Genomic DNA, 16,638 nt, shown 5'->3' with positions numbered 1-16,638 from the left:
CAGGCATTGGTTAGTTCTATCGCGATCAGGGGCGCCGTTTCTACTTTCACATTTCCTTGCGGTGATCCCACAGCAGTGACCGGTACTCCGACGAGTTGTCTTCGTGACTAGGCGGCGACCTCTACTCGCACCGCGCTCTGGATCTCGTTCATCGTGAGCTGGGCGGACTTCTCGATGCGCTCCTTGACGTTCGGTTTCACATCGATGCCTTCGACGATCTGCCATTCCTTGTTCTCGATGCGGACGGGAAAGCTGTAGACGATTCCTTTGGGCACGCCGTACGCACCGTTGCTGACAACGCCCATGGAGACCCACGTTCCTTCAGGAGTGCCCTGTGGCATGGAGGTCACCGCTTGTTTAGTCAGAAAGTTGGGGCCAAATTTTTCGTCAGTCGCACGCGTTGGTAGCACGTTTACAAGTCATATTTCTTTTATTGGACAAGCGAAAGTGGAACGAATGAATTGAGATTGTGGGTGTAATACAAACGCCATTTTTTTTTTTCACGCGCCGTGGTTGCTTAGTGGCTATGGTGTTGGGCTGCTAAGCACGTGGTCGCGGACACGGCGGGCGCATTTCGATGGGTGTGGAATGCGAAAACACCCGACTCCTTAAATTTAGGTGCACCTTAAAGAACCCCAGGTGTTCCAAATTTCCAGTCCCCCACTACGGCATGCCTCATAATGATATCGTGGTTTTGACACGTAAAACCCCCACAATTTACTAGCGCCATTTTTGTCTGCTATCGCTGGTGTTCATGCACATATAGTATTCAGCAGTTAAAACCGATTCATCCGGGTAACCATTATGTTGATATGCACCGATTGGTCAAAGACCCACGACTTCAGTACCCTGGACGGCATCTAAAGGGTGCCAGAACCACGACAGGTGGCGTGTTAGTCAATACACAAAAGTAAATTGATAAAGACGTGGAACAAAAACATCTCAAACGTGAAAAAAAAGCCCTCTATGCTGCACTCTGTGCATGCGAGGGGAGTATAACTGCAGCTTTTTTTCCATTTAAAGCAGGAGACCCTATTGTGTTATGTCGACGAACGGCGGGCTATCTGTAACCCCATATTTTGTGCCGAAACGATCTCTGTGGGTTATTTGTCCACCTTCACATCCACCGCTGCGCGATCAGGGCCATAGAGATTTCTACAATAACTACTAAGGGGGGGCGGGTGGCACTAGTTTGGCTCTGCGAGCGTTCAGCCATCATGGGAATGGTGGTTAGTACATAGATTTGTCTGATTTTCGTGCATATGCCTTCGAACGTTATTGCGCCTTCGCTTGTTATCTGCCTTCATTGATATAAATTTCAAAACAATCTATGCTTTTCTTAATGTAGAAGTCGACAAGTCTGCAAGCACACATAATCGCTAGTAATCACGTGGTTCCGCCTGCCAAGGTGGCAAAATTGAAACGCACCAAGAGTTTCATTGTTTTATTGATTCATCGAGCTGGCTTGTCCGAGATTAATTCTTATGGGCGTTCTTGCCACTTGTCGGCGCATTCATCCTTGGCGCAACGGTGTAAATATCGTACTTCTGTGCTAGAGCTCTTGTGTTCTAGTCGCGCCATCAAACGATGCCAGTAATGTTTTTTTAAGAGCCTATTACGCGGTACCTTGTTGAATAGGAGGAGTTTGCAAAGTCACGAAGCAGTTTGAAGCCAGGATGACGAAATCAAGGCAAATTGATGTACCAAACAACATTCCCTTGCGGGCTGAGCCAACCGGCTGGCAGATCCCGTAGACACTAGTGCCAAAGTACCTTCTCAATTTTTGTATAAAACTCTGTGTGCACGATAATGCTAGTCTGATCAAAAATAGCAGTCGCTCAATGCAATTATAGGTAAAGTTCGGAACGTGGGAAGTTTAAGGAAAAGTGTTGTGTGTTACTATATCTGCGGCGCCTGCGTTTCGTGTGCTTTGAGAAAAGCGTTGGAGAAGAGATGATATGCGCTATTGTCTACTTTACGGAAAGAATGATCGCGCTGCCATTTTCGAATTCCACATCACCTCAGCAAAGCTTCTATTTGTTACTATGCTTGTTATCGTTTGGTTCCTTTTGGTTAGCGCGGCTGCGCACGCAGGTTTATTACGCCACGTAGTCGGTGGAGCGTCTGGGAAAATGAATATTCGAGACTCGTCTCCAGTGTTTCCTTCTTGTCACGTGTCCGTTTTCGTGTTTTGAACTGCGTCCGATAAATGCAAAACACGCCCTCGGCGAGTGATTTCGAGTATTTTTCCTACCTGCCACCAGTCGCGCATGTGGTCGCAGGCCGCCTTGCCCTTGGAGAGGGACGGGTACTTGGAGCGTGCGTTGTGCACTTCGCGGGCACGGTTGTTGACGACTTCGACGAACTCGCCGCTTAGGTACGTCTCGTCCTTGAGAGTCTCGGTGACCGGGAGCAGGGCGTCTCGGTGCAGGAAGACAGCGTTGTAGGCGTCCGGAATGCGGCCGCGACCTCCCCAGACGACGACGTTGCGGACCTTGTTCGGCGCCACAGCAAGCTTAGATGCGATCTGGGCGAGCGCCTGGTGGCGGAAAGGTTCATGCCGATACTGCCGCGTCGCAGTCTTGTATAACGTCGTTTTTCAACGGCTAGCGTAGAATTCAATGTTGTGAAAGTGTGTTCTCGGCCATGGGCCACGTTCAGGAGGGAGGTGACAACTTCGTACATTTTTTTATTTTTTTCAGTGCTTCGAGAATATTTTGTAGAGGAACGTGTAATTAGATGCTTGGCATTTTGAACTTGCTGAATTCATTGAGTAATTTTGGTGCGTAAGACAGAAAATGGCCATTTATTACTTTCTCCATATGTTGGTGCATTGACACTTATCCGCAAGTTCGTGGTCAGTCTGGTAAGAATTATTGACCACAATATTTCTTTAGAAAAAGACCCGAAAGTCGTGCTTTTTCCTTTACTGCATGCTTTTGCTATATGTGTGCGAAAAATAGGGGTAATAGCTATAATACTCCAGTCGTTAGACCATTTTTAGTAGCAATTTATTGTTTTGTGGAAAGGTGCGAAAATGATGCAGTACGAACATTCAATGGTTAACCTAAATAATGGCTATGTAACAAGCATGTGAATGTATTTATGGAAAACTCTGATATGGGAAGCGATAAATATGTACGGAGCCAAATTCACGAAGAACGAAATGAATAACTTTACCGTCCGTCATTCGTACGCGATTAGAGAAGTCACATAGGATTTTTTTTTTCTCAGCATCAGTGATGTTGAAGAAGACCCCATACCTGGTTGTGCTCGAGCCTTGTGAGCGCAGTGATGTTGCGGCTGTCTACGGAGGGTGCACTTTGGATGCAGGCGAATGCGTTGATTTCAACCTGGCAGCCGCAGACGACCACCTTGACAGACCTCTTGGCGTACTTCTCGAGGGCGGCGCCATAGCGACGGAAAAGCTGGACCCCTTGACTGACGGGCGCGTCTTGAGCCTCGTACAGCAGGAAGGCGGCGTCGATGCCTGTGAAGGCCGAGTCATCCACGGTCGTCATCAGGACCTTTAAAAATAAACACCAATACCAGTGGCTCATTTTCAGCTGTTTTATTATGCATGAAGTTCCCGGGCAACCTGAAGAGTCGTGTTTGAGAGAAAAAAAAGATATGGAGAGGCTACCATTATCAAATCGCGGTGGCTGATGGGCTCTGGAGGAAACGTTATCGCAGCTTCCGGCAAGAAAACTTGTGATGTAGTGAACAATAAAAATGGGCCTTTGTATTATCCATAAAGCGCGGAAGCAATGCGGTTTGCAATGCGTTAACATCGTAGGCAGCCTGCTTTGTGACAACTTGAATACGTGCACCTTGCTAGCTGAGCTTAGCATCGCATTTGGTGTTTTCTGTCGGAATTTGGCTTTCATGGCCGGCACTTTATCAACACCCCCATGGTATTGCCAATGCGAAGCTCAAACATCACCAGAGTGCCAAACGACTGCGTGCTTTGTCGCGTCGAGTGGCCCCGTCGTTCATTGAATCGGCCATCCTTGCTGCGCAACAGATGGCGCCACTAACCATGTCAATGGCGGCCAGTCAAGTCTCTCACTGAGAAGAAATTTTCTTGTACGGACGATCACCGCTAGATAGCATGCACTCCCTCTGCTGCATATTGATCGCGCGCTGTAGACATGTGTGCTGTGAACTGCAAAAATCAAGTCACGCGGACGAAGCGAAGTAGATCTGGAGGCGACACAGCTTTCGCTGACTGGCAACTGTAGGGCTACTCTTGTTTCTGTTCGAGAAGCAAGATTTATAGCCGGCTTGCTTTCCTTGTCGCTTTTGAGTCAGAAGTTCTGCACGCCAATTACATGCAAAAAAGAAACGACGACTTGCAATGCTTTCTAGCGCATAGAAATCAAACTGTGCAGATGAAGTCTGCGTGTTTGTCACCAAGCCTTAATATAGTTACGTCTTCAGAAGCACCTGAAAAATGCTTCGTCAATGACTTGAATCAAAGTTAGTCGCCATAATAACGGGAAACACAAGCCTGGATTCACAAAGCCGCGCCTTTATTTACTCCAAAAACTCTCACGGCTCGAAGGTATTACGGAGAGGAGTTATTGCTGTCCATAGAAAACAGCAGTTCCTGCAATAGCTTGCAGCCATCTATTGTAGTGAGCAACATAATAGTCAATTTTCGGGAGTAAGCAATCCTGCATCAGCACCTAATTGATACTACTGACAAAAGAAGAAAAAGGCTACCTGCGGAAAATGGGTCCAACAGCCTAAAAAAAAACGGACAAGAAAAAAAAACCAAAAACAAAGAAAGGCAAGACAGTGCATTGGTTGTTTTGTGCTAACAAAAGTGTGAAAACGAATATGAAAAGTTAAGTTGCTAGCCTAGCGCTGAGTCTTTTGTCGTTTTCCTTTATTTTCATGCCAGTGCTTTCTCCTGGAAGCCTTTCTTGCAGCGACCAACGACAACGATATTTGTACAAGCATGAAGCATTGCAAATACGGCCAGTTATTTTACGAGAAAGTTGCCTATGTACAGCAAGGAAGGAAGGTCCGTGTAATATCGGGCAATAGTTGGTTTTATATGCTCTGTTGCACGAAACGACACGGGAAATGAAGAAAACAAATTAAGTTCTTGAGTTCGGCGGGCCAGAACCACGACATGATTATGAGGGACATCGTAGGGAGGGGGCTTCGAAATAATTTTGACCGCTTGGAGTTTTTAACGTGAACCCAATGCACGCTAAAGGAGCGTTTTTGCATTCCGCCCGCATCGGAAAGCGGCAATCGTGGCTGGGATCGTACGCTCGAGCTCAGTAGTGCCGTTTGAGCTACCGCGGCGAGTCAAGAAACGAAGAGCAGGAGGAGTAAGACACGATATGACATTTCAGGGCCCACCTGCCTCAGAAGCGGATAAGTGCAGTCCAGCAGCTCGAGCACGAGTCCCTCGAGCATGCCCATTGTGCCCTTGGCGTCGAGGAGGTGCAGAATGATGGGTTGGTCGTAGCCGAACACGTAGCCCTGAGCCACGGCTGTCGCGATGGTGTGCGCCATCGGGTTGGTGGCGTTGGTCACCAGCACACGGAGCTGATCCTTCTTGCGTTCTGCTTTGTCCTCCGCGATCACGATGGCGGATTTGGTTTGCGGCTGCTGCTGTGCCTCGTGCGTTTGCTGCGCCATGCCTTTCTCGGGTGCCCCACCGCGAGAAACCGCGCTGCTTTCCGGACCGCGAGTGCGGCTCGTTTCTTCTCAGTCAATGTCGGGACACCCTATTGGCTGCTGTTGTGGTGATGGCAATGGCGGTCGGTGTTGGTGAACCGCGCTAATGCAAAAAAAGGAAAAAAGTTACAAGGGGAGAGGTGTCGTTGCATATGTAAAAGAAAAGGCTGGCGCGAATTTGCCAGTTAGAACACTATATGAAAGCATTATGTGCCACCGTATGCGGCGTCATGTATGATATGTGCCACCATATGCGGCATCGTGTAGGATGCCGCACTCTGCACCATAGCAAAGCTAAAAGGCCGCAATCGCCACTTTATCTTTGCTTGTTCAAGCTCTGCAGAGTTGTCCCTTTCATTGCTAATGTACAAGGTCATCTTAGTTTACCGGTGTCTATCGCCACTACAACAGCAGCGGCAGCTTTCTTTTTCTTTTTATTTAGTTTGCTGACATCTACCTTAATAATATAAAATTACTTCCACTTCGAATTTTAGATGCTATATTACTAGATGATCTGCAGATTCTCCCAGTAAACATCATTGTTACGACAGAATCTTCAAAGTGTGAAGAAAAGTCAGGCGTTGGTATATTTGGCCTTTTTCTTGACCTGCTTTTTTCTCTTCGACTGCCGGTTTTTACACCCATCCATATGAACGAATTCATGGCAGTGGAACTGGCCTTACGCAATCGATATCAATCACTCATGATGATTTCTTGCTCGGTCTTTGTGCTCATCACTGCTTCTGGTGCTCTTATGAGGACTTTTCATTCATTGGTACCTTGACATTTGGGCGTTCATTTAGTTTGACTATCTGGGTCCAAAGGAGAATTTATCAATGAAGTTGCAGCTTACTTACCTAAGGTTTCTATCCACCCAATCCTTCCATATTGTTCTTTGTTTGCTTATGTAATTCATGGAACACATTCTATATTCTGGCACAGATAATATTGCCAAACGCGAGAACTTGACACGAGGCTGTGTTTTAGTATACCTTCGCTGAATTTCTATATACACACGTCGAGACTGGTTCTCTTCCCATTGCGCTAAATATGCGGCGAGGGTGAGGCAATAAATTTTTTTGTCCTGTTGAAGGAGAACGAGGGATAACAGAACTCCGACCTCAATAAAGAGTTTAGCGAAGCAGAAATAACAGCAATCCTGCACAAACACGGCGCCAAATCTGCACTAGGCCCAGGCGCCATTACGAACAAGACAATCAGAAACCTGAACGACGTGTCCATTGGCAAACTGACCGAATATATCAACGAGTGCCGGTAACAAGGAAATATACCGCAACAGTGGAAGACGGCACAAGTCGTCCTAATACCAAAGCCTGGCAAACAAACACAGTTCAGGAATCGAAGATCCATATCGTTAACTTCCTGCGTGGGCAAACTAATGGAGCCGGTTTTCGTCGCCAGACTCACCAGCTACATAAAAGACAATGACTTACTCCCAAACAGGACGATAGGATTCCGAATAAACCTGTCCACACAAGACGCCATGCTGCAATTGAAACACCAAGTAATCAATGAACCAGGGAGATCGACTCAACCCATCCTCAGGCCAGATCTCAAGAAGGCATTCGGCAATGTCGCACACCAAGCCACATTGCACCAAACCGGCAACCTTGGCTTGGACGAGGGGGCGTACAATTATATCCGAAACTTCTTAACGAACAGAGAAGCAAAAATTGCGGTAGGAGACCTGACGTCCGAGAAAGTGCCTATTTGCACTTCCTATTAACTTGATTCTTATTTCTCCTAATTTTCAATTCAGTGTTTAATTTGACATTGTTTTGTGTATACATCTCCCAAAAATAGACTTTGCATTTTGACTGACAACTTGGAAATTCTTCGAGAGAGAGAGAGCGCGCTCCTAATGAATAATGGACATACTTTACCGAAAACATGCACAGCATGCTACTGCAGATGAAAATGATGAAACATTAAATATGCATAGTGCACTTCACCACTACTGGTACACAACACTCAGAGAACACGCCACAATACACGACTAAAACATCTCATTGAGACCAATGCCTCTAAGAAGGGTTAAAGTTACTTGTTAATTGAAGTTGTTAATCACCTCGTCCTTGTTACATCTCCTAGGCGCCCAATTTATGGCCGATTTCCCACTATTGGTAGGTACCATTGTCAATCAGGAGACCGCCACAACCGCTACCAGCAGCAGCGGCAGCAAGATTGTGATTGTAAGGGTGGATGGTGGAGAAGAAATCATTAGAGAAGTTGATGGCTCGTGCCTTCTTGTGTTAAAAATGTGTTACGAAAGGAAGAATTTTGTAAAAGTGCCAAGGTCCAATACTCCAATTTAATGACTAGCGGAAATTCGTAAATCATCAAAACCAAATTACAGCGCTTTTTTTACCATCGATACAAGTAATTACCCACGGCGATTGGGAGAGAGAAGTGATGCATCTGACTAGCGCTACCTCCACTGGGCGCACGCCAAGATGTAGCATCGCACCTAAATACGCTCATAACAAGGTTTCTGCTCAGCGCTCATACGAAGTGCGCTTCTGATAGGCTTAAAGACAAGGTATGTATAACGCGAATATGTAAGACATTAATAGGTAAGAATATCTAACAGCTGAACAGGTAAGACAGGCTAAGCCATCTGTACTTTATGCACTTGCTCGCGGTGAGAGCGAACAGCCAAGCATAAGAATGGCGGCTACAACAAGTATGTGTGAAGTGCGCATGAGGTATAATTTATCAGGGAAGTGCATATATTGGGCCGTGCAGCACGCTTCGTTGAGAATCATTCCTCCCGTTGCATCACTCCTCCCGACACCACTGCATATAGAGATAATAACGTCCCAGCACCATGCTTTCTCGAGCGCAGTTGTCACTTAAATGCATATAAGGTAGCACAATGTACAACAAATCTGTCGTGCATCGGACAAATCCTGGCATGAGGAGTAATTGGAATGTTGTTCTAAACTACCGATAGTAATTGCAGATGCCTGTCACTTCAGCCGAGTATCGCGAATTGCCTCACACCAGATGCCCTGTTTACTTGCTCAACACGCTTCATTTATACAATGTAAAAACAGAATATGGCAGGATTGTAGAGCTCGTTATAATGTATTTGTACCGGTATTAACGTGAAGCTGATGGTTCTCGAATAAGCCAATTCCCGGCACAGAGCTAGCAAAAAGCAGTTATTGCGTTTCCAGGATTGTCAATCGTCCTTGGCCTTGCGTTTTGCTGGCTTCGCCACAGAAAAGGCCTGCCTCCTCTGTTCACAGAGCGAGCTCTGTGCAGATCTCCATAGCCTCGTCTCGTTCCCGCTCGAGGTCCTTGGCCGACTCGGCGATGCAGTTCCGTAGATTTTCATTGACAGAGATGCCCTGTACCACTTTCCACGACCGAGAGTTATCGATGAACACCGGGTACGAGAAAACAAGGTCGGGTGGGACGCCGTAGAGACCGTCGCTGAGCACTGCCATGGTAACGAACTGACCCGCTGGCAGACCAATCCACCAGTCCCGCATTTGGTCGCAGGCAGCCTTGGCCCGAGACAGGATGCCAGGATGCTTGGTGAGTTTCTGTACGAGGTCCTCGCGAATCTTGACATCCTCTGGCAGTCCTTCGTCCAGGTAGTCGCGGCTCACTAGGTCCGATATCTTATATCGTTTCGCCTTCTTGATGACAACGCTTCGACTGTAGTCCGGCAGGAGCATGTCGCCACGGTGACCCCAGACGATCATGTTGACGATCTTGTTAGGAATGACGCCCAGTCTCTGAGACAAGAGTGTGACAGCACGGTTGTGGTTGAGCCTAGCCAGGCCCGTGAAGTTCTCGTAAGGAATGTTTTTTGCATACCTGAAAAATAATGAGATAAGTAATAAAGAGGTCTAGTTCCCATAACATCTAATGTTGTGCTATGCTTGACTTTCTTATGGTATAAGTAATCCCCGCTATCGCGTTTAGGATCCCAGGTTGCTATAGCTGCGGCTATACAATTAGAAAACGCTGAGATAAAAACAACTTGCGGATCTTAGGTATAAATTTTCGCCAGAAAACGCATAACATTCTTATAAATGTACCTTGTCGAGAGTAGGATTTTCTGCAATACCCATAACTATAGTACGTTACACACTTGTAAGCCGCGAAATAAGATAAATGAAAGGTAAAACTCATGAACTTTTATAACAGTGCGCCATTTGTGTAATCGTTTTCTAGTCCTCACACGGTAGCTTATCTTTGTACTTTGAATGTTTTTTTTTTCACCCTGCGCGATGTGCTTTCTGCATGTGTGTGCTTTGTTTTTCAGTTTTTTTTTCGTAATTTAATCCGCAAGTTTAGATTATGTTCTTTTTCAACCGTGTACCCACCCCTTCTGTAACGCCCCAAAGGCCCTGAGAGTAAATAAATAAATAAATAAATAAATAAATAAATAAATAAATAAATAAATAAATATCATCTTTAGCAGCAACGTCCACTCACAAGCACTTCACAGGAATAATGTTCAGATCAGTTATAGTTTGTATGTGCTTCGTCTTTATGCATTCGCTTTTCTCCAGCATAATGTATGAATTTGTTTGAACACGTTATTGATGGCGGGAATAGCGAATTTCTGACATCAGCAAGGCATGGAACCTGATTGCAAATACGGCAGTTGCATTTAATCTAGAACACGTACCTACTTCATAAGTAGCTATGCTATCTATAGCTATAGTTATAGACTCAAGAAGAGCAGGCGAACAGTTAAGAGAGTCGAGATGGCCTCACCGGGTACAGACGTAGGTGTTGGTGTGAATAGGGTGACCAGAGATGATCACTTTCACCGTCTTCTTCGCGTGCGCCGAGAGTGCCTTGCCGTGACCGGCGTACGTCTGCACGCACTTCTCGAATAACGCCCGATCCCCATCCACGGGCACGGAGTCATTCAGGAAGGCCACGTCGACGTTCAGGAAGGCCACCTCGTCTTCTCCGGTGAACACTACCTGCTTGAGCAGCGCGAACGAGCAGTCCTCGATTTCCATGGCGATGCCGTGCATGTCTGATATATTCTCGCTCTCATCATACAGGTGCAGCACGATCGGCTGGTCCCCACCGAATACGTCGCCACGCACCATCGGAATAAGCATGCGGTACGATAGCTCGGTCGTCACTGCCGTCACTAGGACTCGGATGGGGTCCTTGGGGACAACCGGCTCCTGCTGCCTCACCACGACATGGGACCCGACTCGGCTCAGAAATTCATGCTCGCTCATGGCTGGGAACGTTTTGCTCATGGGCGTCGAATGGCCCGAGGGTTGCTTTTCCACCTGTTGGTTCGGCGGCAAGAGCAGTAGCTGATCATTTGACAGTAACAAGCGACCAACGTTTGCCAGTTTGCCCAGATTTCAGTAGTCGAAACGGTGACAAACAAAAAACAAACAAACAAACAAATAAACGAACGAACGAACGAACGAACGAACGAACGAACGAACGAACGAACAAACGAACAAACAAACAAACAAACAAACAAACAAACAAACAAACAAACAAACAAACAAACGAACGAACGAACGAACGAACGAACGAACGAACGAACGAACGAACGAACGAACGAACGAACGAACGAACGAACGAACGAAGTAAACAAGCAAACGAACGAAATAAACAAGTAAACAAACGAAGAAGCAACCAATCATTAAATGAATCACTCAATCAAACAAACAAGAAAGCAAGCAAACAAAGAGAAAGACAAACAAGTCAATGAATGCAGCATAAAATTTCGTGTACTTGTCTTCGCGATATGAAGTAATTTAAGACTAATACTATTCATTAGGACCACAAATTTCTGTTAGAAAACACATGAGAATTCTAATATACTGTGGCGAAAGCATCGTTACCCACTAGTTCGGTGAAACATGGGGCATATTCTGAATTAAATGACGTATAGCCGGAGAAAGAGGAGCTTTGTGGCACTTGAGTGCAAGAAACGTTTCGGCCAATGTATTAGTTCTGACGGATGAAGTAATTGAATATGTACATGCCCTTTTAGCACATCTTCGCTAAGTTGCCGGCTTCGATAATCCGGTGATTTCACGACCGTAAATTATTTTCTACCAATAAGCTAATCACTTTGGCTGAGGTCCTGCTTAAGATTGTTGGAAGGAGAAACCCTTTACTCACATAATAAATTAGTTGACAATGCAATAAAAGGTAACAAATCACCCCAGTTCTTTCCGCACACGTCCAAGTGCGAGGGAGATTGGGAGCTTTCTATTCATTGCAGTACTCGTTCCATCAGCTGTTATCGTATTTATTTCTTTGGTAAGAGAATAAGGTTATGTGATATTAATTTCTTTATCACGAAAAAAATTTCTGCTGTGATATAGCTACGAGAACCGGAACACTCTTTAGGAATTCTGAAATGCAATGGTAAAGTGTGTTTTATGCTATAGTTCTTGTGTGGCGGCCTTGTTATTCATAGCACAGAACATTCAGTGGAGAAATCGGGTATTTCCCTATAGTGGCGACAAAGCAAACATAAAGCATCTTACATGCAGAAAATTCGGCGATTGATAACATGGCAAAACAGTTCACCTGTTTTACAGAGCGCAGCACTTCCTCTTCAAACTTGGCCTTGGGAGCCGCTGGCTTGAAGATTAACACACGTTTTATTAATTTTCCTTCATCATAGAACAAACACACCTAAATCGTGCCCTAAATTTTTAACTAGTACTATATTTATTGCACCGTTCTTGTACTACACAAGCATGCCTATCAAGAAAAAGAACACTTTCAAGAAAAAGAAAAAGCTCTCGCTGTATTGCAGTGTAAGGTCAGCCTTGCTAAAAGGTCACCACTATTTTTTCTAATAGAACAACGTCTTGAGCATCCCACAAATGCCACATGAATTTGAAGCACTGCGTATTTGCTCTTGCTCCAGGTAGAAACGTGCTTCTCGTAATACCCCTTAAAATCAAGTGTAATGGTATCTAACATGAAAAGGCAGTACTTGGTGTCTTAATTAATGATTCATTTACGTCCTCGCTGATTCATTATTTTTTCTTTTGTTTCGTGTTAGATTCTCTTTTACTGAATCACTTTAAATGTAAGCAGAACACTTGTTTCGGAAATGTTTGCAAGCCATTATATGCTGTTTTCGAAGCTTTACAGCATGCAGTAGATAAAACATCAATGGTTTACTTGCACAATACAACCATGACCAAAAGATAGATTTTTACGCTAGCATTCGCTCGAAATCTCTTACGAAAGTGCCATTAACCATCGCATCGGCGTTTGTTTCATAACGGAGCCGATTGCTGCCATAAGTTATGGGCGCTGGAACTCTGCCAATGGGAATACTTTCTATGTAAATCGATTTTTTACGCACGCCTCCTCAATTCCATGCTTTCCTATATCTGTAGGAATAAAATCACTTTGTGAAGAACGATGGTGTAGACATTTCGTTCCTCTGCGCGAATAGCTCTGTCTAGTCGTTTATTCTTTCTGAACGAAAAGAAGCCTAGTTTATCTTCTAGCGTTTTCTACGCGCCTTCACATGCGCTAATCAACTTTTGACTAGCGCTCTCAGAGCTAAAGTTCATACGTCGCAGTACGTTGTAATTTCGACGCACTCTAAAGAAGCTCTGGACAACGCGTGTTCTGAGATATCTTGGACCTATAGTGGGACTATAGTGAGCTGCAGAGCGTTCATATTTTTTGACACCATTTTTCTTAGCGGACATGAAAACCATAAAGGTTTAAAAGGTCTGAGTACTAGCAGAATCGCAACTATTTCGTTCAATCAACGAAAATTGTAAGACTTAGGTAACTTAATGCTTTAAATTACCTCTTTCCCCCGGGGCTGTGCTGCTTCCTCCACTTTTGTCCGCGAAGATGTGGGCTTAAAAATAAAATAAAAAGGAATTAGTTGAATTTCTACAGGCAGATGGAGAAGCGTAACAAAAAGCCGGAACGTGAGCCTAATAAAGTGCGAAATTGCTATGGAAAGTGAAAATGTAATATAATAAACTTAATCTTACAGAAGGCGCACGGTTGTGGAGTGTGATCATTCGCAACCGCGTGAAATGTGCGAACATGTTTACTGCTCAGGCTACTGCGCAACCCCATTCGGTAGCCTCTCTGTTGTCGCAACAGTAGGTGAGAAGCAGGCACACAGTCGGCATACGGGAGAGCGGCGCGAAGGAAGAAGGGAATTTAGGTGAGAATGCATGAACACTCCGTAGACGTGCTCTATAGATGACTTAACGCGATGTGACTTTTTGGGTGCTTAAATTTGACGGCACTCGGAATTCCTGAAAGTCATGAATCCTTCGTGGAATACCTTACTTGCAGCATTTCTGCTGCTGGTCCAAGCACACCTAGGATTCTCCGAAAGAGTTATGGCAGATCGCATAGCCACACTGAAATTGCGTCATTGACAAGCATCGTGTATAAAAAAAAACAGTGAAAGCAGTTGGGGCAAATTCTGAGCATGAAGGAAGCAAAGAGCTAGAAGGGTGCATGACGTCACAGAGCCAGCTTTCGCACGAAAGCGCTGCGTTCTCTCCCGTGCCCCCAAAAAGCCCACGGGGTTGTTCGACAGACTCGATCACGAATGTTTGGCTTTCAGTAGATTCAGATATGGATGCGAGCTTGTTCGGTTGCTTTGCCAGCCACTTTGTTCCCATTATCTCGCGGTAAGCTTGTTTAGCTTTGGTCGTCTATGCATTCACATTTATTTTCGTTGCAACATGGGAGTGCGGCAGCCGCACGTTCCTGATACATGTGTTTTGGTCTCTTGAAGAGCTTCCGCAGAACGTGGTGGTCTCAGACACTAAAACATACCGTAATGAGATGGCGTGCTAGACCGCTATTATAAGCCTTCAGTTCTATTACGTGACGCTCTCTTCTAGCTTCTTTCTTTACTCCATGCCTTTGGCGCAGTGAGAAAAGTGATTTCCACTGTTTCTCATTAAGTGTTCCGTGTGTAAGACATGAAGAAGGTATGGATCCGTTTGCACTAACAGATGACACTTGCGATACATTTACAGCAGAACATTTCATGACGAGAACTGCATCTGTAAAAGGGGACGAACGGAAGTTGGGCGCTCTTTTTGGATCTCTTGTGTATCCGTGCCTTGAGGGGTAAGAAACTGTTGCGCAGCACATAGCGTAGATTGTGCAGCATAGCAGCTAGCATCATCTAGCCAAATTACGTTTGTCTACTGTAGTTATACTTAAATATGACTTCTCATCGTCAGTAATATCACTGATATGTTGTGGCCACAGTTTCATGCTAGAATATAGGACAGTGCCCAGGTAATCTTGCGTCATTGCAAAATATGTGTAACGGTCGCGTATGTCTTTAGATTACTGGAGGCATCATGCCATTTCAAAAGCGACATTAAGCACATTATAGGACGACGACTGAACTGACACTAAAACACTTCTTGGAATTTGCAATGGACAATTACTTTTACGCGTTGTGGAGCAAAAACCCTTGCATTTATTTTATAATCCGCAACAAAGGATCAATGGCAGTTGGTGCAACATATCTAACCCTTATGCGACCTTGTACACTTTGTAATAAACATACGATGGCCATGGGCGAATATGTTTCAAGCGTGAACCTGTGCACCGTCCATGTCTCTTTCACAAGCGGTGGCTTTCTCAAGCATGTGACAACCTCCGCAATGATCGTAAATAATACCAATTGTTCGAGTAGGGCCGATAATTATTCGCAACTATCGCGGAACGAAGCCAAGCGAAGTCTTCTGCTTTCGGGAATGCCTTTCTGCATTCACTGTATCCGCGTGAACGCAGAAAGCGTTCACGTGGTCACAGTCACTCTAGAGCATTCTTTCGAAATTGGCTGCTTACCGTTCCCTTGGAGACTTGCTGTGGTGGCGGTGGTGGCGGTGGTGGCGGTGGTGGCTTGGGCCTCATCGTGCCCGGCTTGACGAAGGGTTCTTCCTCACTGTTCATCTCGTCCGGTCTTTCCTTGGCATGCTTTTGGTGCTTCTGATAAGTAGCGTCTCTTTGCTGTTCCGCGTTACTCGACGCAGACCCGGACGACCGATGCTTGTGCTCGGACGTCGTATATTCCTCCTGGCTAGCGCTGAGCTCCTCGGCTGGCCTCGCACCCGATGCCGCCTCCTCGTCGGCAACGCCATGCGCAGAGACGGTGTCAACCGATACTCCCGGCACCGCCACCGCCGGGGCAGCATTCTTTGTCGTCGACTTTCCGGCAACATGGGCTCCGTGCTTCTTCTTCGTGTCCCACTCGTCCGGTATGAGTTGCTCCTGGCTTCGCGGGGCCGCCGCTGCCGCAGGTCTTTTTCCCGTGGCCTTCGGAGGGTGCCGCGACACATTCTCGGCGGACTTACGCGAGACGCCCTCGGTAGAGCGACTCGGCTTAGAAATGAGCGTTGACATCACTCCAGCTGGACGGTGATTCTACGTTGCTTCGCGTCAAGAGGTCCACGTCGGAGCGGCGGCCCCACAGGGGCCAATTCAGCGGAGGGCTTCAGTTGTAGTTCTTTTGTTTCTTCTCTGCCTCAAGGGAAAGGGCTCGAGGCTGTGCCATTGATTTCTTGTTCTCTTGTTCCTTTTAAAAAAATAAGAAAGAAGAAGACGTGGCCTGCACTTGGTTCGTTTTCCCCTTCTATTTCTACAATTAACACTTATATGCGTTTATTTCTCCATATAACCTTATTTTACTTTAATTTTACAGCCCGCTTCTTGTCCAGTCCCTTGTGGGGGTATGTGCTATATAAAAAATCCTCATCATCATCGTTCTCAAGTGTGGTTATCTGCCACGTCAAAGACCTAAGAGAAGGCATGGCGACAGGTAGGTAGGTAGGTGGGTAACATCCACCTTGAAAAACAAATCGTTAGCAGTGGCTCTGAGTCATCCAGATCCTTCGCATCACCGCCGGCAAGATCATTGCCATTCGGGCCATAGTGATCGGT

The 16,638-nt window shown here is 45.8% G+C and overlaps 1 protein-coding gene across 1 annotated transcript; it reads right to left on the bottom strand.

Annotated features, from left to right (window-relative positions):
- Positions 1 to 107: 107 nt before the first annotated feature.
- LOC142583580 (malate dehydrogenase, cytoplasmic-like) lies at positions 108 to 5,658 on the bottom strand. The gene is made up of 4 exons (XM_075694069.1): positions 5,377 to 5,658; positions 3,264 to 3,527; positions 2,255 to 2,539; positions 108 to 332 (listed from the first exon to the last, which is right to left on the bottom strand). The coding sequence occupies exons 1-4, from the start codon at positions 5,656 to 5,658 to the stop codon at positions 108 to 110; spliced, it is 1,056 nt and encodes a 351-aa protein (XP_075550184.1).
- Positions 5,659 to 16,638: the final 10,980 nt, after the last annotated feature.

The sequence above is a fragment of the Dermacentor variabilis genome, chromosome 5 (genome assembly GCF_050947875.1).
Source record: "Dermacentor variabilis isolate Ectoservices chromosome 5, ASM5094787v1, whole genome shotgun sequence".
NCBI classification, from domain to species: domain Eukaryota; kingdom Metazoa; phylum Arthropoda; class Arachnida; order Ixodida; family Ixodidae; genus Dermacentor; species Dermacentor variabilis.
Note: the sequence above shows the minus strand (reverse complement) of the source record. Positions and strands in the feature narration are given on the sequence as shown.